Source organism: Protomyctophum bolini (assembly GCF_963924005.1).
Source record: "Protomyctophum bolini genome assembly, chromosome: 8".
Taxonomy (NCBI): Eukaryota; Metazoa; Chordata; class Actinopteri; order Myctophiformes; family Myctophidae; genus Protomyctophum; species Protomyctophum bolini.
The window spans coordinates 4430964-4454684 of record NC_137869.1 but is presented as its reverse complement, the minus strand read 5'-3'; the positions used below and the strand labels follow the sequence as shown (position 1 = coordinate 4454684).

Genomic DNA, 23721 nt, shown 5'->3' with positions numbered 1-23721 from the left:
ATGACGCTGTTGTGCGACAGGCTATGTACAGCACATTCAAGCGTGACACATTTTGTTTTTTAAAATCACATCCCACAGCACGAGTTTTATTTCTCTCAACACGCAAAGCTGGTCTGGTCCTCCACCTTACTGTCCGCGTGCGGCGGCGCTCCCTCCTCAGCCACGCCACAGCATTCCACCGCGGCACTGCTGTTGCCGCTGGCGCTCGTCGGCGTCAGAGCGTCGCTGAGCGTGCGCAGCGTCGCGGTCCGCGTAACGCTCAGTGACTGCGCCCGGGCCGCGGCGCGCGGCCGGCGGTGGCGGCACATGACCTCCTTGAACATCTCGCGGAAGCGCGTGGACATGAGGTTGTAGAGGACGGGGTTGACGGCCGAGCTGAGGTAGAAGAACACGCCGGAGACGACGTGCACGTACTCGTAGAGCGCCAGCTGGCGCTCCGTCCAGTCGCCGCTGATGAAGCTCCACATGAGGCGGTCGCTGTGGAACGGCGCCCAGCAGATACCGAAGACCACCACCAGGATGACTGGAGGGACAGAGAGAGAGACTTTATTAATTTCCGATTCTTAAGTTCTCCTCAACAGCTCCAGTGCAATACATGATACATACATACAGATTATCAAAGAAAAAGAAGCATGATGATGAGTCGACCATACAAAATACATTATATCTCTGCTGTCGGGGAATAAACCACCTAACTCCAAAATGTTAATTTTTCAGGAAATTTTGAAAACGAAGCAATACTGCCTCATCAAAGTTGGTGTTGTGACTTTATTGATAATTACTTTCATGAGAGGGCGAGAGGTGGTGGAGTTGGTTGCTTTAGCAAACATTTTGAGGGTCCAATGGAGTTCAGAGGTTTTGTCCGAAGCGTTTTTTTACTTCACATTGGTTCAATATTTTCAAAACAACACACAGACATAAAGGATGCATGTGCAATGGCACTCAAAATAAAATTGTTAGGAGTTTTCCTCCCGACAGCAACGATATATAGCAGATGTACCAGCTCTTAACGCGTGACTTTGTGCCGCACTACAAGCTTGTTCTGCTATTCTGCAAATCTTTGAATATAAAAACCGGTACATATTTTTAAAGCGAACATTTTTAACTCAAATCTTTGCTTGTGGAGGTTCCTGGAGCAAAATATTTTGATATGGGGGGTCGGCGGCCAAATGCGTATGATTTTGGTGGTGGTCCTTGACATGAAAAAGTTTGAGCACCACTGAGCTTAGTGAGCTATAAACATACGTTTTTCAGAAAACTCTTAAGATTCAGAAGGCATTTGTAGAATCGGCCTCAGGTCTCTTAAGTCTTACGCAGCCGTTTGTACCTACAACAACATAATGCAAATCTCTCATGCTTTAAGATCAGCTTTCGTGTGTCTTTGTTTCGGAGTCTTTGTTTCTGACAGATTTCCTCAAAAATGCAAATGATAAGATGTGAAGGAGGGGAGAGTATAGAGGAGAGGGAACGGACGGACAGACAAAGATAGAAGTGTGAGACGGAGCAATCTCGTGAAAGGCAGAGATAATGAGCATCGGACCAAACAATGTCGGAGCCTCGAGTCGGAAGACACCTTTCTAATTAGTGCTTCCAATCAGTGACCTCTTAAACGCTACTAGAGCTACAATTGTAATGTTAACACTTGTGTATGGCGTCTATCTTGACAAACGTATGTCTGTGAGACGGCGAGAGGCTAAAGCGGGGTAACGTTCAGCTGTCAGACTCGCTGCTTTAGTCGTCGTCTGCATGAGAATCACTGCTCCAGGCCAGTGTACTGCTTTTGTTTATTGTATTAACCCATTGTGACCTGAGATCAGATTTCTAAAATGTCTTCCACATCCTGACAGTTTTCTGAAAAAGCTATGTTTCTATGTCGGTGGTTCTTCGATAATAAAAAAAAATAGCAGACCTACAAGCTCGTAGCGTGCCACTCGGTGGCGCGCTATGAGCTTGTAGATCTGCTATTTTTCAATAGCTAAATTATAACATAATACTAACACCAAAAGGGGTTCCCACCCAAAATGGGTTGTTAAAACAGTGCATTACCACAGTGAATCACAGCACAGGATAGTATAGTAAAGCGATTGCGGTCTAATCATTGGCCAGTAGTTGAATGCCACTGTAGCTGCAGCATTAAGATTACCATTCACTGGAACGAAAGGACACTAATTAGGAAGGAAAGAAAGAGAAAGAAAGAGACATATTGTGTAGTATACATATCGTCTCTGTCGGGTGGAAACCTTGTATGTCCAAAACGGCATTCGCTTAATATGCGAAAGAACACAAAAAGTTAAAGAACGGAGTGCTGTGATTTTTGTACATTTTCTGTTTTGTCTATGGAGTTAACATTACTCTAATATTCAAATATGCCTTTGAGTCAAAAGGCCCAATCGAAATAACACCATTTTAGTGACATCATAACCCTAACCCCTCCCACATTATCATACAACGCTGTTGTTGTATGATGGGCGGGGCGAGGCTTAAGTTCAGGTGGGTGGTGTTAAGGTGAAAACCAGGCATACTTAATGAACCGGTGGGTGTAACCACATAAAAACCTAATTTTAACACTTTCTGTATACTTTCTGTAAATCTTCCTCCTAGTATAATCCTAGTACCTGATGATCATGTTTTAGGGGGGGGGGGGGGGGAAGACACGGCACTCCATCTTTAAAATAGATGAAATATGGAAAAGCAACCATACAGAAAAGGCAGAAAGTGAAGCACAGTGATTGACCCAGTCGGTCTGCCCCCTGTGCTCTCAATTTGCTGTCCGCCTCGAGGCCACTAATACAGCTCTGAGCTCAGTACTGCATGGATACATACAGTTCTGCACATCAGAGGAACGTGAGAGCCATATTGGATTTATAATCTATTATAATTAATAGTCTCCACATTCATCCGAGCAGCCGCTACCGACGCACTATTAGAAAGTAATGACGTCTCCCATATTGCCTCACTTTTTCTTTTTAAAGTCAGGCTGAAGAGCGGTGCTTATTTGTTTCTCGTTGGCGCCAAAGCAACGGGATTGATTGTCATTGAAGTGTGCCAATGAGGGAGGGGGGGATATATTGCTAATGATCATTAAGTCCTGATATGAAACGTCCAGCAGCCAGTTAAGAACACCCATTGTGTTAACGGGCAGTGTCACCTTTAGACCATCTCGACAAATTAAATAATAAAATGCACAAACCCTGGCTTCCCCGAAGGCCCCCTGTCGACTGTGAAATCAAATTTATAATTGTACAGATTACTTTATAATTGAAATAGTTGGAGCCATTACTATCGTGAATGTTTATTTCACAGTCGACTGGTCTTTTGGTGGAGGTGGACAATGTAACCTCATCAATGTAACCTCATCAATATTCCATGAAACATTCCACTTTCAATTTAATAATAATATGATAATTGGATAGCAAATATGTTCACGTTTGTTTACAGTCGAGTGACCTACAGTAGCTGTAATCACATTTTAGTATTTTTCTTTTTTCCAATTGTACTGCATACGGGGCAACCTGCCAGGAAACAAATCAATATTTGCCTCCAGAGGAAACGTGCAACTCCCTGCCACACATTCATCCAATTTGGAATTTTGGCATTCATACAGACAGAGAGATTTTCAATTTCATGCAAGTTCATCACACCTGGCCAGTGGGAAGCTCTAGTGATTAGGCCCAGAAGCGTCTAATGTATGGTTACTCGGTCCCTTTAGTCTCCATTAAACACTGATTTATTCCATCAGGTCTGGTGATTTGAAACGCCGTCCTTCTGGTCTCTGCATGGCTACAACTCAACTCTACTTATATCTAACCTTTTGAACGAGCAGTTCAAGTCACGAAGCCGAACTGTGACATTTTCGAATGGAATGGAACCACTATTTCCCCAAAAGGTTATGTTATTGTTTGATGTCTTATTATAGTTTGAAAACTGATGAACGCCTGAAATGCGTGATTCGGGATATGTAACAAAGTGACACAGTGGTACTGTATGTGAAGCTGTAGGTGGAACAGCATGGTTTCAGTTATATATAAATATAAATGAACCCTTATGGAGACTTGAGTGAAGGGCCTTAACCACATAGGCAAAGAAGAAAAAAACATTGTTTTTCTTCTTTGTAATTATTTGTTTGGTCCAAAATATTGTGTTTGTTGTCATGAGTTGTCACGACTCGAGTTGGCTTTGTACGCGGAGTAACCGTCTTTAAATAAATACCTTTTGAAATGTCTATGGGAAAAATGCATTGGGAATCATTTCCTGGGCCTGGCGTCGTCATGAAAGGGGGTGGGACTGCGACGCTCTATAGTGGCCCTGTTCTGCATGGCGACATTCTTCAAATGTGATGTGACACGCTGTGAGCTTGTAGGTTTGCTATTTTCGGTAAAGAGATTTGGTGTAGAGGTATCGACCTCAGAGGGGACTCGGGCCAGTTAAGTATAGGTTTTAAGTGCTTAAGTAGAAATGCAATTAATTATTGATAATTTGCACTGCGGTCAACCGAGGGCCTGATGCTGCATAAATCAACATATTACAAATGAGATCATGATAACAGTAAGTAATTCACTTCCACTAAGACAAGCTGAGATATCACCTTCTCGCCCGGCACTTCGCCTCGCCTCGTTGAGCTCGCTTGACAAACGCGATTTAGATGACCTGTCACAGAGTGGCTCTCTGCTTCCACAGGAGGAAAAGCATATGAGCTCATTGGCGTGTTGTTTCTGTCACCTCACATTATGGTCAGCATAATGCAGCTGCCTGTGCCAGCCTACCATATTATTGGTTCAATGTACTTGCTACTAAGTCATATATTTTCGCATGTTTATGTTCATTCAGCTTCCAGCATGGTCACAGGTTTAAGGACAGCTAGATGCCAAGTGCAGTCCATGTCTGTAAAAAGAAGTGGTTTCAATATGACGCGTACTCCTCACTGTGCCCTGTGTTATAATTGGAACCACAGTGCTGAGAAACAATATGGCTCAATATTCTTTTAATATTTTGTAAGATGCGCTCGGGTGGCAGAGTGGTGAAGTGCCTGCCCACCACGGCGGAGGTTGTGGGTTTTGAATCCACTGTGGTGCATCCGGCTTTGTCAGGCTTTGTCAAAGACAATCGGCCCATGTTCAGGAGGGAAGTTGAGCAGGGAGGGTTATAATAGTCCTACCGGCTGAGACGGCACCTGTCAGCAGGGAGAGGAGTAGGACGAAGGCACTGGGAGGTCAGTCAGTAGGGTACAAAAGCAGTGAGATGACACGGATGTCGGAGTGAATCATAGTGATTTCAACACTCACACAGCATCTTGGTGACCTGTCTGCGGCGTGCCTTCTGCTGCTGTGAGCGGACGTTGCAGAAGACGTTGCCGGCCTTGCCCTGCAGCACCTGCAGCATCTTCTCGCGCTTCAGCTGCAGGCCGATGAGCAGGTAGAGCACGCTGATGGTCAGCATGGGCACCACAAAGAACAGCACGGCCGTCACCTGCAGCCGGGATTCAATGGACGGCAGTTTAGCTTAGTTTTTATCAGCTTGCAGAGCTGATCTGCATTTACTAACGACTTTAAAGACGATCGTAGTGTACGCTTTTACATGATTGGCTGCCTCTAGGCTGCCTCTAAGCCAATGGGAGAATTACCCATGAAACCCATAGTCTGAACGGCATAAAAACCCATCCTCTAAATGCCGCAATGTGATGGAGGCTGTGCTGTGAACTTGTGAATCAATACAGCTCCCATCTGGCGGAATCAGGTTATTGTAAGTCTATTTATGCACCTGAACAGATCGACTTATTGCATTACTTGAGTACCATCTATGCTATTGCTGAACTACGGTTGATCAGGAGCAAAAACGTGCTGCAAGCTGCTATCATTTATTATGACTTTATTGTCAGTCTTTTTGAATATCGTTCGATTTAGTTTTTGTCATATTTTGGTCATCTGATTTAGTTTCAGTCGACAAAACTGAATTCGAGTTGATTGAGTCTCACAGAGACACAGAATGCCGCGTTACGAGCTTGTACATCTGCAAAAAAGAAAATATCGTGAAATTGTGTTGCAAATCTTTGAATATACATTCTTTCAGAGCAAACGTTTTTAACTCAAATCTTTGCTTCTGGGCAGGAGGTCCTTGGAAAAACACATTTTCAGATGGGGGTCAGCAGCCCATATGTTTTGGTGTCCTTCACGTGAAAAAGGTTGAGCACCACTGACACGTTTTATTTGAACCGAATCGAGACAACACCGGCTCACCTGTATGATCAGGTTGTAAATCCAGAGTGGCTTCACCAGCGTGCATATGGCCGACTCCGCCATCCATGAAGCGCCGCCGTCGCTCCCTCCTTCTCCTCCTCCCAAGCTGCCGCCGGCGCCTGACGATCGCTCGGGCAGCGTGGCGATGCCGTGCAGGCTGGTGTTGGGTATGGCGCACAGCACCGACACGCCCCACACGGTCAGGATGACGCGCTTGGCGTGCGCGCGCGTCACCACGCACTTGGCACGCAGCGGGTGCACCACGGCGATGTAGCGCTCCACGCTCAGCGCCGTCACGTTGAGGATGGAGGCGAAGCAAACCGTCTCGAACAGGAAGGTCTTGAGGAGGAGGAGGTGGCACAAGGTTGTTATAGTTAACGTAACGTACGCTGAAATAAAATAGAATAAAAATAAATACAATACAAACTTTTTTTGTTAACTGAAATGAGACGTAGCCTGCGTTAGTTCAGTCAGTCACACTCGAGCAAACCCGCTCTAAAAACGAACAAACTACCGGTAACTGAATTAGAAACAAACAAAAAAAAAGTCAAAACTAAATGAAACTAAACTATAATGAAAAAAAGTATAATAATCCCAAGCTATTGCAACCTTGAAGTGGCAGCCTCCGGCGCCCAGCAGGAAGGGGTAGTTCTGCCACATCTCGTACAGCTCCAGCGGCATGCCCAGCAGTAGCACCAGCAGGTCGGACACGGCCAGGCTGAACAGGTAGTAGTTGGTTGGTGTCCACATCACCTTAAAGGTTTCATGACGGCAATTGTCATTTCTTTTTCTTTTTCTTTTTTCTTTTAGGTTTTAATGACCTCAATGGGACCACATGTAATTCAGACAGGGCATTAGTCCGACGTGTGTGTGTGTGTGTGTGTGTGTGTGTGTGTACTATAGGAGATTTTGTGAGGAGACTGACTGTCTGTCTGAAGCAATCACCTCAAGAGGATCTCAGCCAAGTACACTCTAGGGCAGACATTGTGTCCATGCAAATGTGTCTTTCACTCTCTATGTAAAATCACGCAGTCTAGCCAGTCACGCCAACTGAAATAGTTGTCGTGACTGGCTGGCCACGACGGTCAGGCAGTTCGTGCTGCGCCCGTGGGCCACTGGGCCTACGGGGAAGCTCTGCGCTGTTGTGCTTCATCCTTGCTTCATCCTTTGAAATACATACAACTCTGATGGGACAGTCAGTTCATCTCTCTGCCTGCGTTTCAACTCTGATGAGACCGCCAGTCAGTTCATCTCTCTGCTTGCGTTTCAACTCTGATGGGACCGTCGGTTCATCTCTCTGCCTGCGTTTTCTTCATCTGATGCTTTGATGCCTGGTTTTCACTACTCTACCGTTTGCTTTAGAGAGCTCCTTTCTTCTCTGGTTTGTTGTTGTCAGTGTAGGAAAATACACGACATTTTGAACTTATGAAATGGCACATTCTGCACAATGCATACTTTTACTTTCAGTACCCATTTTGACCTGAGATCAGTTTCTAAAAATGTCTTCTACATCCTGACAGTTTTCTGAAAAAGCTATGTTTCTATGTCAGTCGTTCTTCGTTTTTTCTATTTTTAAATAGCTAAAGCATAGCATAATGCACCAAAAGTGGTACCCGCCCAAATTGGGTTAAGTACATTTTGATGCCGATACTTTTGTACTTTTACTCGAGTGCATTTTCAATTCCGTATACTTTTACTTGTAACGAAGTAGTTTTAAATTGCAGTATTGGTACTTTTATTAAGTAAAACAATTGAGTATACCTTTTTCCTACCACTGGTATACTTTCCACCTCCTATACTGACCTTGTTGCGCACAATGACGGTGCACGTGAGCACGTTGCCCACGGCGCCCACCAGGAAGATGAGCAGGTAGTTGAGGCAGACCGGGAGGAACACGGAGGAGCGCCGCGGCCCCAGGTACTTCTCCAGGTACTCCTCGTCGGTGAGACACGCGTTCTCTAGCTCAATGCTGCCGCCGTTGCTGCCACCGCCGCTGCTGCTGTTATCGGGGTTCACAGCAAAGCTGAGGTTGTTGCACCGCCGTACTTCTGGGAGGCAGTTCAAGCCGACGGACCCGGCCATCGCTTCAGAAGAGCAATTGTTGACGGACAACATGGTGGAGACAGTCGGACTCAGCGCCTGGGGGAGGGGACAGAGGGCAGAACTGTACCGTTAGGTTTTAGATCAGTCATGAGATTTGCAGTGGTGTCATGGTCGTAGAACGCAGTACCATGCCGTGGTACCAAAATAAATTGTGACGTGCACGCGCAGGAACGGAACGGTGCACGCGCATGCACACTGGAACCGCGTGCCCCTAGATTCAAGAGAAGACACACCTAACCACCTCGGTCAGACAACAGACTCGCCACTCACCAGACTTTCCAACACGCACCAAGTAGTACATAATAGTCGGGGAGCCACAGGCCCACAATTGGACAGGAGCTGTGATGTCATGCCATACTCATGTCATGTCATGCCGAAAACATAACGGAAAAAGGTTATGGCCATTTTTGCATATGCCACTTGCCAAAATGTGCCCAGATGTGCTGACCTCATCACATTTGTGATGACGGCTATGGACGTTTTTAGGCCAAGGCGTGTTTTTCGTGCAAAACAAATGCTTCTTGAAATGGATTCAGAATCATGGAAACCTCCTAAATTTGACATTGTCACAATTGTCACATGCATACTTAAAGCATGACGGTGTGGTATACAAAAATGGCCATAACTTGTTTTCGCTATGTTTTCGGCAAAGCAGGCAAAGTACGACATAATAATAATAATAATATCTCAAACTTATTTAGCGCTTTTCTGAGTACCCAAAGACGCTTTACATGGGGGGGCTTTACAGAGGTAACAACAAATTAAAAACAACTTTAATAGAAAAAGGAAAAATAACACTAAAGGCTAAAGAACATTAAAAGACAGTGAAAAGGGTTAGCTAGGGAAGGCAATTTTGAAGAGGTGGGTTTTGAGGGTGGATTTGAAGGTTTGAAGGGTAGGGGCATCTCTGAGTGCCTTAGGGAGGGCATTCCACAGGGTTGGGGCAGCAAAGGCGAAAGCTCTGTCCCCCCACGTACGGCATTTGGTTTTGGGGACGTCGAGGAGGTTTGCATCACCAGACCTGAGGGAGCGAGAGGGGGCATGGCGTTTGAGGAGGTCACAGAGGTATGGGGGAGCCAGGTTATTTAGTGCTTTGTAGGTGGTCAGGAGTGTTTTGAAGTGGATTCTTTGTTTAACCGGTAGCCAGTGAAGGTCACGGAGGACAGGTGTAATATGGTCTCTGGAGCGGGTACTGGTGAGCAGGCGGGCAGCTGAATTCTGGACATATTGCAGTTTATTGAGGACTTTGGAGGTGGTGCCGTAGAGGATACTGTTGCAATAATCATGAGTTAAGCCTGTGGCTCCCAGGCTATATAAAGTACCCAGTCTAGGTTTACTGGCGGTGGGCGCCGCCCTATTCTCACACCGTGTGAAGTACCCAGTAATAATAATACATGCAATTTATACAGCGCTTTTCAAAGTACTTTGCACAACAACAGCTTTAACTGTTTACCTGAACGCACGCTAATGGTAAGCAACACAGCACAGCAGTATGGCTCCAGGAGGCAACACTTATGTGGTGCTAGTGTTCTGCACGCAACAAGAATGCCTCCTCCACCATCAAAGAGGAGATTATTATTGACACCGCAGGCAGCACAGTATAAAGAAATGTGTCTACGTGTGTGTGTGTGTGTGTGTGTGTGTGTGTGTGTGTGTCTAAAACTCTCATAAGCTATAAACAATATAGGCTTAGCCTTATCAGCAGGTCTATGTAGGCGCGTGTGTGCGGCGTGCGCGTGACCGTGGTACCGAAAAATAACTCGCCATTATAGGTGTGTGTGTGTGTGTGTGCGTGCGTGTGTGTGTGTGTGTGTGTGTGTGTGTGTGTGCGTGCGTGCATGTCTTTTAGGAGGTGCAGGTGTTTATTGCGTCCATGCTGTATTCGCCCCACTGTGTCCATTTCCTCTCATTAGTCTCCATGTACTCATTCCATCAGCTCATTATTTTCCAACCAATCACGACGGGACTCTCTCACTTCACACCTGCACACCATGCTACCAATCACTCCACTGTAATTTAAACCCTGCTTTTCCAGTTTTGCAGCTCGCCATATTTATTGCCTTGGCTTCAGATGTTGATTTACTTGTCAGTGTTTGGGGTTTAATTTCCAATTTAGTCGCAGTGTATGCATGAATGAATCATTGTAAGCGCTTTGAGTAGGCACGTAGTGCATAGAAAAGCGCTATAAAAATGCAATTCATTCATTACCAAATAAACTTTGTGATTGCAGGTTATTGTTCTGTCTGAAAGGACTTTGGCACACTGACTATCAAGAAAATAGCACTGCAGATAGCGCTGCATCTCAAGTGCCATTTTAATTTTTCCCCTTTTTATAGGCCTTTTGATGTTTTCACACAGGATGAATTGTAAATGTGTATATACAAATAAAGTAAGACAAACTAGAAAGGTACAAACAAGAAAAACAAAAAAGAGGAAAGGGCAAGCAGGACATCACAGTAATCATGAAACTATAGATAAACAATAGTCAGTTATTCATTAGGAAAAACATATACACAACACACATGGGCACATCCTTCTTCAGTCGGACATCTTCCCTGACCTACGCTGTCCACCAGGGAGTTTTAGGGTTACCGCCCCTTGAGGCACCTACATATGACCTTCTGGCCACAGCTCACAGCTGCAGCGTCAGCAATAGAGGCTTTGAACATTACCCACGTGTGCATTGAAGTCCCCCAGTAAGACTATGGAATACCCCACAGGTGCCCCATTCAGGACCCCATGCAGGGTATCCATGCAGGCCGGATATTCTGTACTCTTGTTCGGTGCGTATGCACAAACAACCGTCAGGGTATTCCCCCCTCCAACCCTAAGGCAGAGGGAAGCGACCCTCTTGTCCACCGGGGTAAACTCCAACGTACTGGCACTCAACCGGGGGCTTGTGAGTATCCCCACACCCGCCTGAGCCCTCACACCCTGGGCAACTCGGCAACTCCAGCGGCATGTCCAAGAGTTTGGTTCCGGAATCCTTACGGTGTGTGTAGGTGAGTGCCACCAGGTCTAACCTGTAGCGCTCAGCCTCCCGCACCAGGTCCGGTTCCTTCCCCACCAGCGTAGTGACGTTCCACGTCCCCAAACGCCCAAAGTGACGTTGGGTGTAACAGCACTAGTCCGTCAATGTATTAGGCCACTGCGTGTGGTCTGCTTTGATCTAAGTCACAGCCACACACACAACACTCCCAGTTGTGAACGAAACCGAACCCTTCTGACAGATTCTTCATCTTCATCATCACTCTAATTTACCACAGGTTGTTTCGTGGAAGCAATCTGATTGGTTGAAACAGCCTTCTAGCCGTGGATTAAACCAGCACCATTCACCTCCTAATCAAAAAAGAAATTCAGCTGCATGCCGTGTAAAACATTCGACGACCATCCTCGCCGCTGAACTCTTGGGTTAAGAGAATGTATAATTAATTAAGTTTAATTGTGGTGTGTGTGTGTGTGTGTGTGTGTGTGTGTGTGTGTGTGTGTGTGTGTGTGTGTGTGTGTGTGTGTGTGTGTGTGTGTGTGTGTGTGTGTGTGTGTGTGTGTGTGTGTGTGTGTGTGTGTGTGTGTGTGTGTGTGTGTGTGTGTGGTCGAATGTTTTACACGGCATGCAGCTGAATTCTTTTTTTGATTAGGTGGTGAATGGTGCAGGTTTAATCCACGGCTAGGAGGCTGTTTCAACCAATCAGATTGCTTCCTCGAAACAACCTGTGGTAAAATCTTACACAGTGAGTAATTGGCTTGTGACTCCAGGCCTAAAATATCCTAATCACAATAGAGGGCACAGAACTGTCTAAAATTCTTAATTCATGCAGCGGGCCTTAATTAAGTGCGTCAAAGAAACAGAATGAAGAGCGATGGGGCCTGGTCGCACTAACTAACATGGACTGTAACCGGGCTGATTGTCAGAGGAATGTCCTTGAGAAGCACTTGTTCTTGAAAAGGGACAAACTTCAGAGAGCCGATGACATTTATGTATCTACATTCTAAAACATGCCACCTGGCAACCTTTTCCCAATCTGAAGACATTATTATTCTGATAACATCTCCAGATGTTGCTATGGGAAGAAAAGGGCTTCTTTTGGAGATGGGGACATCCATCACTTTTGACGATTGAAACGTGAAATTACGATTTGCAATCAATTACTGTAGACCTGTTGGGTCGCTCATCTGAAGACAGACGCGCAGCACGAGATTCCAGTGATGTTTCCCGTAAACACCCCATAGTGTCTTTAAAGGGTATCTGTATGGTACAGGAAGAGATTAATATGAATACTGTATATACTGTAGACGTGCTGCTTTTGACTGTGGACAGACAGACAGACAGGCAATACATGCATGCATACGTAGTACTGTGCATGCAAATTATGTTTTTGAAGGGAAGCTACAATGATGTGCTAATTCAGCTACCATGTGAGAGGTCAAACTAGGGTTTTTACTGTCACTGTCTGAGCAAGAGTAATATATTAATATTACTTTACATATTACTTTTACTTTTCCAGGTCATCACATTTGGCTATGGTGACAGAGTGGCATTCTGACACACCGACATTCCGACCTACGTGGCTTCTGCATGCGGGTTTAGGGTTATAGGGACAGGGTTAGTAATGCGGTGAGTCAGAATGGCGATGCGTCGGAATAGCGGGCTCAGCTACTGTATGTATATCACAAATATAACAAATATAACTTGGTCTTTATGAGGTGTGTTACACTTACAAACACATTGGTAAAGAAATGTATTGGTAAAGGAATTTATTCTCAGATTGGACATTTTTCTGATAATATTCCCTGACTAAACTGATAACCGAGAGAATGAGACTGGCAGGAACGCACCCTGCTGCTAATATAATAACATAATGACACATTTAATGACATCCTCTGTATGTATACAGTATCTGTATGGAGAACAAAACGACGTTTGAGACCCCATGAATAATATTCAGACCATAATAAATCTCCAATTTAACCCATTCTGAACGGGAACCCCTTTTGGTGTTTTAGCATCATGTTATGCTTTAGCTATTGAAAAACAGCAGATCTACAAGCTCATAGCGCGCCACCGAGTGGCGCGCTACGAGCTTGTAGGTCTGCTATTTTTTGAAAAATCGAAGAGCGACTGACATTTTTAGAATCTGATCTCAGGTCAGAATGGGTTCATCAGACCCAGTGTGTGTCCAGTGGAAACCTCGTATGAATCTGATCTCAGGTCAGAATGGGTTAATAGCGCAAGAGCTCTGCATACCGTGGATGCAGCCTTCAATTAAACCTTTTGAGCTGGAATCAGAAATACATATATATGCACTTATGCAGATAATATGCAGGTGCCAAGGCTCTCTCATAAAACACGAGTGGTTTGCAACAGCCTCAGAGTGTGGCAGTTACCGTATAGAGCTGCAATATCTCATTCAAACCAGGGAAGCATTCGTGTCATTAGCGTTGGCTATAAAAAAAAAGAGAGAGAGAAAAAAGCAGATATACAACCTCACAGCGCATTTTTCACTTTTTTTTTTAAGATCTTGAAAGTATGGGGACTACTGATTCAGAAGACATTTGTAGAATGGGCCTCAGCTCAGATCTTAGGCCTACTGTGATACTTGACAGCGCACTGGGAGCCTCTCGTCGCATCAATACACTGCCCACTGGGCGATTGTCTATCGGAGCGCACTCAACACTGAACAAACTATCTTCCTTAAAGCGCCTCATATGTTGGCGGTAACACGGCTCAGGGATTAAAGGGCTTTTATACCGTGTGATTTATTTCACACAGAGTCTGAAATTGCCCTTCTTTTAACACCATAAGTCAAATAAGTCACCATAAGTCAAAAGGTCTGAAAACGCACCTGTGGAGAGAACATGAAGGCAAAACCTATGCAGCTTATATCCTCTGATCAGCTGAAAGAGGGGTTACAGGGTTGTTGTACCCTGTAACCAGAAAGCAGGGATGGGGGTGTTTTTTCAGTGGAGTCGGTAGATGGGATCCGGGTAGGGGGAGGGGGTGACGCCACTGGGTCTGTTGTCGGCCATGATGTATCGCCGATCCACGGTGTCGGGTATTAGCCAGGCCTCAGTGGAAGTTGCGGGAGATTTCCGCAGCGTCCCGTTGTCGGCTGGTGGCGATGAGCTCTGCTGCGTTGGTCAGTGGGGGAGCGCTGGATGTTTGCGGCATGGAGAGCTAATGCTATTAGCATAGCTCACCCAGGCTGACCCCGTGTAACGTTAGCTTCCGTGTCGGGTTCTGTGACCTGGAAGTCGTGACGGGTTGCGTTGGTAATGCGTGAATCTCGTTTGCGTCCGAGCATAGGCATGGTAACGCGCCGCCTGCCTGTGATTGGCCTACCGTCACTGCCCGTTCTGACTGTCCTCCGAGGTGGATGCAAGGTTACTCCGTGGTGGGAAATAATACAAGTAGAGTATACGGTATGATACAAGAGAAGTAGGCATTGGACGGCCGTGGGCCTTCGATCCATCCGGGGGGGGCTTGTTCTTACTATCCGGGTTTTGATGTTAACATCGTGTGGATACTAGCCACAGACCCCCAAAGGGAAGATGTTTGCCCTCCGAGCCGTTGAGAAGGCAGAAGTCATGAAACTCATTTTTTGGTATATGATCGAGTCCGTAATCCATAGGAGGAAAGTGAGATAAAGGTAATCCTAGTCCCCAGTGGGGATGGGTGTGCTGTGAGATGAAATCCTAGTCCCCAGTAGGGATGGGTGTACTGTAAGGTGAAATCCTAGTCTCCAGTGGGGATGGGTGTGCTGTGAGATGAAATCCTAGTCCCCAGTGGGGATGGGTGTGCTGTGAGATTAAATCCTAGTCTCCAGTGGGGATGGGTGTGCTGTGAGATTAAATCCTAGTCTCCAGTGGGGATGGGTGTGCTGTGAGATGAAATCCTAGTCCCCAGTGGGGATGGGTGTGCTGTGAGATGCGACCGGTCATGTCGGTTGTGTTGCAGCATGATGCATAGGGTGGTGGGGTGCTTAAAATAAACGTATAACCATACTAAGTAAGCCATTTCTTTATCATTGCAATATTTGGAGGTGACTGGAGGTTAAAGTGCCATTCGCACGCTACACTAAAAGGTAACTATCGTAGTCTCAAACTATATCATTCACCATTATATTTTTTATAATCGGTGTGAACTCTGCCATCCTCTAGACTGAAAATCAAGTTTTAAAACTATATTTGTATAGCTGCTCACTCAGACTGAATGGCCCTATAATATTCCTGGAAACCATTTCTCTGTTGATTTCTCTGCAGAAATCAATCAAAGGCATCTCTTCACAGCTGTGTGAAAAATAAATCTATATCCAATTTGAACTCTGACACACACACGCACGCACCCAGCCATCCACCCACGCACACACACACACACACACACACACACACACACACACACACAGCTTCCACTTTACTGAATGAAGGTGAAGAAAGACCACAATGAAACGTAATGAATTATACATTCTCTTAACCCAAGAGTTCAGCGGCAAGGATGGTCGTTGAATGTTTTACACGGCATGCTAAGTTGAGATGTGTCGGACGTGTAATCAGATCAAGACTACACACACAGCCAAACCACATGCATGCTATAATGTCTGATTAATTGAATACATAGGACCACAATTGAAACAAGCTCTCAGTATATCCTTTTAGCACCATTGTATAATGATACCACTGTACTTTTTGCAAATCAATCAATGAATCAGTGAAACAATGAATCAATCAATACTACTGAATAATACTGAATAATAACTAATAATAATAATAATAATAATTGTTAGTTACAGTTATTAGTAACAGTTTTCTGAAAAACATCAGTGGAGCTCAAACCTTTTCATGCAAGAAACTCCCCAAAAAATTGGGAGGTTTTTTTGATGGTGGAACCACATCTCAAAATATTGTAATCCAGGGACCCCCAGAAGCAAAGATTTGAGTTAACAATGTTTGCTTAAAAAAAAGAAGATTTGCACGAATCAAAATGTCATTCAAAAAATCACACCTGTGTGAAGTACAAGCTTGTATATCTGCTATTTATACACACACACACACACACACACACACACACACACACACACATCAATTAGTCAATCAAACCTTACCTGGTTGCAGCTGTGCCGGCAGACCCTGATGACAGAGTGTTCTCTGCTGTGGAGTGTGAGCTGTGTGTGCAAGCTCTGCCTCCCATGTCTCTCTCTCTCTCTCTCTCTCTCTCTCTCTCCCTCACTTGCCCCCTGGTCTGTCTGATGTTGTCTCTTCAGGGTTTGGCCATTGATCAATTTTTTAGAGCACACGCACACACACACAGTTACTGTTGACCACACCATGTCATGCATAATTTCAGTATTTGTGTCGAGATTCAGTGTAGCATTATCGTCGCTGTCAGGTTGAAACCTCATAAGTTCCAAAAACTGTTGCTTTTCAGTATTCCAATGCCAAAGGAGCAGATCTACAAGCTCAAGACGCGTCGCTTATCGCCCTGCGTTTCAAGCTCAAGACGCGTCGCTTATCGCCCTGCGTTTCCAGCTACTTTAGATGCTTTTAGGGCCTTGCAAACGGGGAGCGATAAAACGCGCCTATAGTTCATTTTCAATGAGACAAATGCACGTGCATTTGTTGCGCACGTGCTCGTTACGTGCACACGGCCGCGGCCCACCAGACCTGGATTCTGTGTTTAGCTTTTTTTTTACGCTTGCGTTGTTGCGCCTCTCTTCTAGCCTGGTTAATAAACCAGACCGAATCAGCCGTTGGCAAAAAAAAAAATTGCCTGCCGGCGGATTACGGTCTGGAGAGGCTCAATTGTACGCCCATTTCCTACACCAGAGAAATGGGGCGGCCAATCGGGACACGGTATGCAATATGGGCGGGCTTTGGTACAGTGACTTTCAATGCTTGAGACCTTTGACTGACAGTAGCTCTGACCAATTGCGTCAAAGAGAAAATGTTTCAACCCGCCGCCCTGGAAATGAAATCCAAGCTGAGCCTCCCCAGACTAATATCCCGCAGTCCGTGCGATATTAGTCTGGTTTATTAACCAGGCTACCTCTCTTCAACAGACCTGGACCTGTGTTGATCCAGGCAAAAACGCCTGCGTTCCTCGCTTCACGTTTGCAAGGCCCCAGGGCCTTGCAAGTTCAGGAGACTAAGGGAAAAGGCAATTCTCCTGAAGGCTGCCTTCCAGCATGGAAAAGAGTGGCATTTTGCATTTCTTTCACCATTAGTAAATGCTGCATTCGTGGTCTGGAGAGGGCTGTTGACTTGGTTGACAGACGGGTAAAAGGGCAGGGGCTGAAGCCCCCTTTGATGTCTATGTGTGCACGTCCCTGCAACACTGGCACGGTGGGTCGCTTATCACTGGCGTGATGTCATCACTGTGGCGTGATGTCATCACTGTGGCGTGATGTCATCACTGTGGCGTGATGTCATCAGTGTTGGGATAATTCACTTTCTACATGAACTAGTTCGGTTCACAGTTCACAAATGTTTAAATTAAATAGTTCAGTTCATAGTTCACAATTGAAGTTTTTTTAACAAAAGTTCATGGTTCGTGTACTAGTTTAGTATATTTCTTTTCCAATATGTTGCTGCGAGCTATTGTCACAATTATTGACACAAGTTACAACTTGTGTTGACAACATTTACAATATATCCATTACCATTATCCAAATTAATTCCTTTTTTATGATTTTTTACATTTAGGAAAAAGTATAGCCAATTTAATATTGAGGTGCCCACAATGTTTCGGTGCCCACTCTTCCTGCACCCTTTTGAAATGGGTGCAGGAAGATAACCATCTATTGGAAGAAATTCTTTGGTGGCACATTATGTTGAATTAAACAACAACAAGCTTACCTCAGTATTTGGGGACATGTTCTGTGTCTGCTGTCTCTGTGGATCAGCGTGAGCATCATCGTCCGGTTGTAAGATGTGTGCTGCACACTCCAGAGAGCTTATTGATGGGTTTTCCGACACATATTAATAAGACCTGTTTATGGTGTGGTTTAGCTGGGTTTTCGCCTGGAAGGCTCTATGGAAATCTGACACACTGACACACACGAAGTGAACTGTGAGAGAGTGCATGGCGTTCACACACGCCAGAAATGAACGAGTTCACAGTAACGTTCATCAAGCAGAAATACAGTTTTCAGTTGCTTTTTTTTTGCACAAAATAACACCTGGACTTCTTTGGTGGGGACGTAACGACTACAAATAAATGTAAGAAAGCTTAAGTTCTAGCCAGAAATTCTCCTTTAAGGCCTTTTCAGATGGCTGACAGATGGCACGCCTAATTCCTTTTCAATGAAAAGGAATTACCAACTTAGGCTCAAAGAAGTTGAGGGACGTTGACGCAAGCAGGTGGCGCGTTGCTGTAAAATTGGCGTGCATGCTCTCACAAGTTTTCAAATATATCAATTATTTGGAAAATAGCAGATCTAAGCGATGCAATATAACAATAATTATTATCCAAATCTACAGCGTAACTATAACTAAAGTACACATGTTCCTCCCATTTAAATCACTCAGCAGGGGGGAAAAATAGGGCATGATTTGCATAGGAACACTTGGTAAATTATGCAAAGTGTTAAAGGTCAGAGGCATTGGCTGTTATCAATATGCAGCAGCAGTCCTGTAGAGTTTAAAACATCTAGTTAAACATCTACAAGACTGTTTCATTTAATTATCCAATTATTTCCCTCTGGGATGCATGCTAGAAAGCGTTCAGCGTTGTTAGAAGATGATTATGGACTGACGGATATTCAGGCTTCTCTGTGGTCTCTGCAGTTAACCCATTAAGACATGACAAAATGCCGTCTATAAATCAATGGTTCTCAAACTTTTTCGTGTGGAGGACCATCAAATTGATACGGTATTTGGCCGTGACACGTTGTGAGCTTGTAGATGTGCTATTTTTTGTACTTTTGGTACTTTAAGTAGATTTTGATGGCAATACTTTAGTAATTTTACTCAAGTAACATTTTGATCACAGGACTTTTGCAACAGAGTATTCTTATATTGTGGTATTGATACTTTTACTTAAGTAAAATATCTGAATATACTTCTTCCACCTCTGATGTTTTGTGCCATGGAGACCCCCAGAAGAGAAGATTTCTTTAAAAAAGTAGCTTTTTGTCACTTCGTGCCATCTATGTACACCTCAATCTCTTTAAGTCGTCCTCAGACGAAAAGGCCTTTCTGTGTAGAGGTTGCATGTTCTCCCCGTGTACCCTAGGGTAGGTAGTGGTACCCTCACAAAAACATGCAGTAGCCTAATCCTGGTCTCTAAATTGCTTATTTCCTTTGGGAAACCCAGCCATTATCCCTTACCTAACACACGCACGCACGCACGCACACACACACACACACACACACACACACACACACACACACACACACACACACACACACGCACACACACACCATCCTTTATACTCTCTTACAAAGTTTGTCCATAGTCAAAAGCCTCATGTTGCATAAAAGTTCCATTATGTTGATATGATCTGTTATAATATGCACAACAGGCTTGAGTTGACCCCCACCCACTATCTGTACATAAGTTATATATCGTCTCTGTCGGGTGGAAAGAAACCTCATTGAGTAACCTCAAGGTAGCAGAACGACAAGCTTGCGGATATGTTTCGAGGGCAGTGGACGTGGTTTTCAATCATTGTTGTATCAAGGCCCATCATTTATTTGACGTTTGAGCCACGGACCACCATTTGATGACATTTAGCCTCTCAGACCCAAAACGTTGAATATTTTCTTGTCGTTGCAGAAGAGTTTGTCAATTCTCCTACATTCTCTAATTGTGTAGACCCTCTTGTAAATTAAGTAATACATATGTTTAACAATAATCTAACACTTGAGAGTGTAAAATTAAACCGGGTCCATTTGGTTTCATGTGTACACTCCTAAGAGTTAAAGATCTTTACAGGTCTAGGAGAAGGGCTATACATAATAATAATAATTATTATTATTATTATTATTAAGGGCTATACATCCGGATGAAGAAAAGGGGAATATCCGCACACGGATCGATTGAATCAATGTTTCAGGGCTTCATTGATCTAATTAATCATCCAATCAATCAAAAAAACGTTGAACCCTGCCGAAAGAGCCAAAAAATGAGTTTTTGGGGAGTTTGAGGATCGACAGCACACTCTCATATTTATAGGATGTAAAAAATAATAATTACCCATAAGGGTCTCAGATTTGCAGCTTCTCATTTTCAAGGGGGACCCATGAAACATTAAGAGCAGCTTGCTCACCCTCTCCCACCCAGACAGATCACCTGTCCCCCCTCCAGATCTTTGCTGTGCATCCACAGAGGCAGCTATACAACGATGCCCAAGGCCTCTTATATGCCCTGCATGCTGCCAACAGTCCTGTGGAGAGCAGGGAAGCACTGAGCTCACTGGAGGCTGACAACTCACACAGCAGGATTATAGGAACCCAGCTCTGGTGGGCCCTGCTAAGCCCTGCTAAGCCCTGAAAATAGCCGATCTACAAGTGACGACGAGGTTGCGACGCAAAGCGCTCTGAGCTTGCAGATCGGTTATTTTCCGTGTGCGACACGGTTGCACAACCGTGAGCCTATATAGCCTCATAACGATGATCCCGCCAAATGGCCGTGGGGACATCTGCAGTAATGTCATGCTGTGACAGGCTGGAGCCGTGGAGCCGTGACCGTATACCTTGAGGCCTGGAGGCGGTTGAAAGACGGATGTAGGTTCTGTCTGCAAAAAAAGGGGGGAAATAAAAGGTGCATTGTAAATGTAATGTTCATCATGTTTGTCATGTTTGTGCTATGAATAAAAAGATAATATATTTAAAAATAAAAAAGGAAGACATTCGAAAGACGTTCAAAGTGCTGTGTAGTGTAGCTTACTAGCATTTGATTGGCAGGAACAGGAAAGTGTGAGAAACACATTTGTCTGGAGCGGGAAATGTGCCGTTTTCTTTCCCTGCAATCATCCAGTTATATAGCCTAAGATGTTCTAAAAAGCAATCCTTCGGTGCAAAGGGCAGTAAAAGGAAATTGCAATTTTTAAATGCATTTTTGAGCTTTCAGCATTAAGTCCCCTTTAGTGCCTGCAGGTGCAAATTGGAAGTCAACACAGTGAGTGACTCAGTCACTATACTGTATTGTGTCATCATATGACACTGACTGTGACATACAGTATGAATGGCCCATTGCATTTGAAAGCTTCTCTCAAGCCATTTCACTTACCTATGTAATGCGATGAGGTAATTGCGTTGAGATTGAGAGCGATGTATAGAGATTTGTCATTTCATGGCTCTGGCTCTGTGAATGCACAGTACATCAGAGATGTAAAGCAACTGTAACGGCCAATTTTCACCTTATGTGCTTGTTCTTTGCTCATTGCCTCACAGGTATGGTAAGAGTGATCCTACATCATCCTATACAGTACAGCACAGAAAAACAGTATAACAGATAGGTGTCCAGTCTTTGATCCAGTTTGAGTGTTGAAAATAAGTGAGCAGTTTAAATGAAGAAATGCCATTGATATTGTTCTTCCCTTCGGTTTGTTTCTGGCTGCTGAGTGCTGTGGTGTGCTCCCACCAAAATGGTGTTCTGATAGTCCGTAATGGAGTTATTGTAATGGAGCAGTATGGCATATACAACTAGTCCAACTAGTCCAGTACTAGTCCAACTAGTACTGGTGGTTCTCAAATGTTTTATTTTCAAGGACCCCCTTAACTCTGAGCGTGTACAAATGGAATCAAATGCCATCTGGTTCCATTTGAACACGCTCAGAGTTACAGACCTGGCTGTAAGGGTCTATTTAGTTCCATTTGAACACGCTCAGAGTTACAGACCTGGCTGTAAGGGTCTATTTAGTTCCATTTGAACACGCTCAGAGTTACAGACCTGGCTGTAAGGGTCTATTTAGTTCCATTTGAACACGCTCAGAGTTACAGACCTGGCTGTAAGGGTCTATTTAGTTCCATTTGAACACGCTCAGAGTTACAGACCTGGCTGTAAGGGTCTATTTAGTTCCATTTGAACACGCTCAGAGTTACAGACCTGGCTGTAAGGGTCTATTTAGTTCCATTTGAACACGCTCAGAGTTACAGACCTGGCTGTAAGGGTCTATTTAGTTCCATTTGAACACGCTCAGAGTTACAGACCTGGCTGTAAGGGTCTATTTAGTTCCATTTGAACACGCTCAGAGTTACAGACCTGGCTGTAAGGGTCTATTTAGTTCCATTTGAACACGCTCAGAGTTACAGACCTGGCTGTAAGGGTCTATTTAGTTCCATTTGAACACGCTCAGAGTTACAGACCTGGCTGTAAGGGTCTATTTAGTTCCATTTGAACACGCTCAGAGTTACAGACCTGATATGGTCATTCAGGGACATATAGCTTTGTGTTTCTGGTAATGTTCTTGTCAAAAGTCCAAACCCTCCCTCCCCCTCTTTCAGAACAAACCAATAAAAATGAAAGCCAGAGACACCTTTATTATATTTGGCCTTCTTTCCTTTTATTATAAATAAAGCTTGTTTCTATGTCAGCTCAACCGTCAAACAGCCACAGCATGAAACTGCTCACAATGCATCACGACGCATTGTGAGCTTGTATAGATCTTTCACTGCTATTTTCACTGTGACGCAAGTCCAGGGTTGCTGCAGAATGTGGAATTCATCAATATCACTTCAGTTTAACCACTAACACCCTCTATACTGAGTAAAACTGATTTGGCGTTCAACCTACACTAAATATCTTCACAAAAATAGCCTATCTCCAAGCTCACAACGTGTCACATTGTGAACCGTTGTGAGCTTGTAGATCTGCTGTTTTTGGTGAATGCCCCCCCCCCCCCCCAGAATAGGGATGATGGGATCCTGTCAAGTATAAAGTTGAGTATAACGTATAAAGCATTTAGCATCTTTGCCTTTTTATTTCTTAATCTTTTGACATGACAGCAGAGTCACCCACAATCAGAATTCCAGGCACAATCGTCGGCTCTCCCTGTAGCCGTTTACATTCCGAGTTCCACTTGGTTCTTACCCTGCTGGGTGAAGATGAGACGTTATCTCGGCCGTCAGACAGACATCAAGGGTCCTGCGGCAGTGGAGTAAATCTGTTCCAGCTGCATACTGCATACATACTTTGTTTGTATATAGTTCTCCCTTTGGCATCCAGGGTCCTGTCTAGCGGACAGCACCCTGATGTATGGCTGCAGCGAGGCCTGGACCACATACACCAGACATGAGAAACGACTCAACAGCTTCCACCTGCGTTGTCTACGTCGCATCCTGGGAATCTCTTGGCAGGACAAAATTCCCAACACAAGTCCTGGAACGTGCTCACTCCACCAGCATGTTCACCATGCTGAGCCAGCGCCGCCTCAGGTGGCTTGGCCAT

The 23721-nt window shown here is 44.6% G+C and overlaps 1 protein-coding gene across 1 annotated transcript; it reads right to left on the bottom strand.

Annotated features, from left to right (window-relative positions):
- Positions 1-95: 95 nt before the first annotated feature.
- On the bottom strand, positions 96-23721 carry nmur1a (neuromedin U receptor 1a; the record flags this gene model as incomplete). Its single annotated transcript, XM_080769672.1, has 7 exons — positions 96-523; positions 5283-5466; positions 6234-6572; positions 6843-6986; positions 8037-8372; positions 9314-9357; positions 23592-23721. 7 exons carry the CDS (start codon positions 23719-23721, stop codon positions 96-98), a joined length of 1605 nt encoding a protein of 534 aa, XP_080625798.1.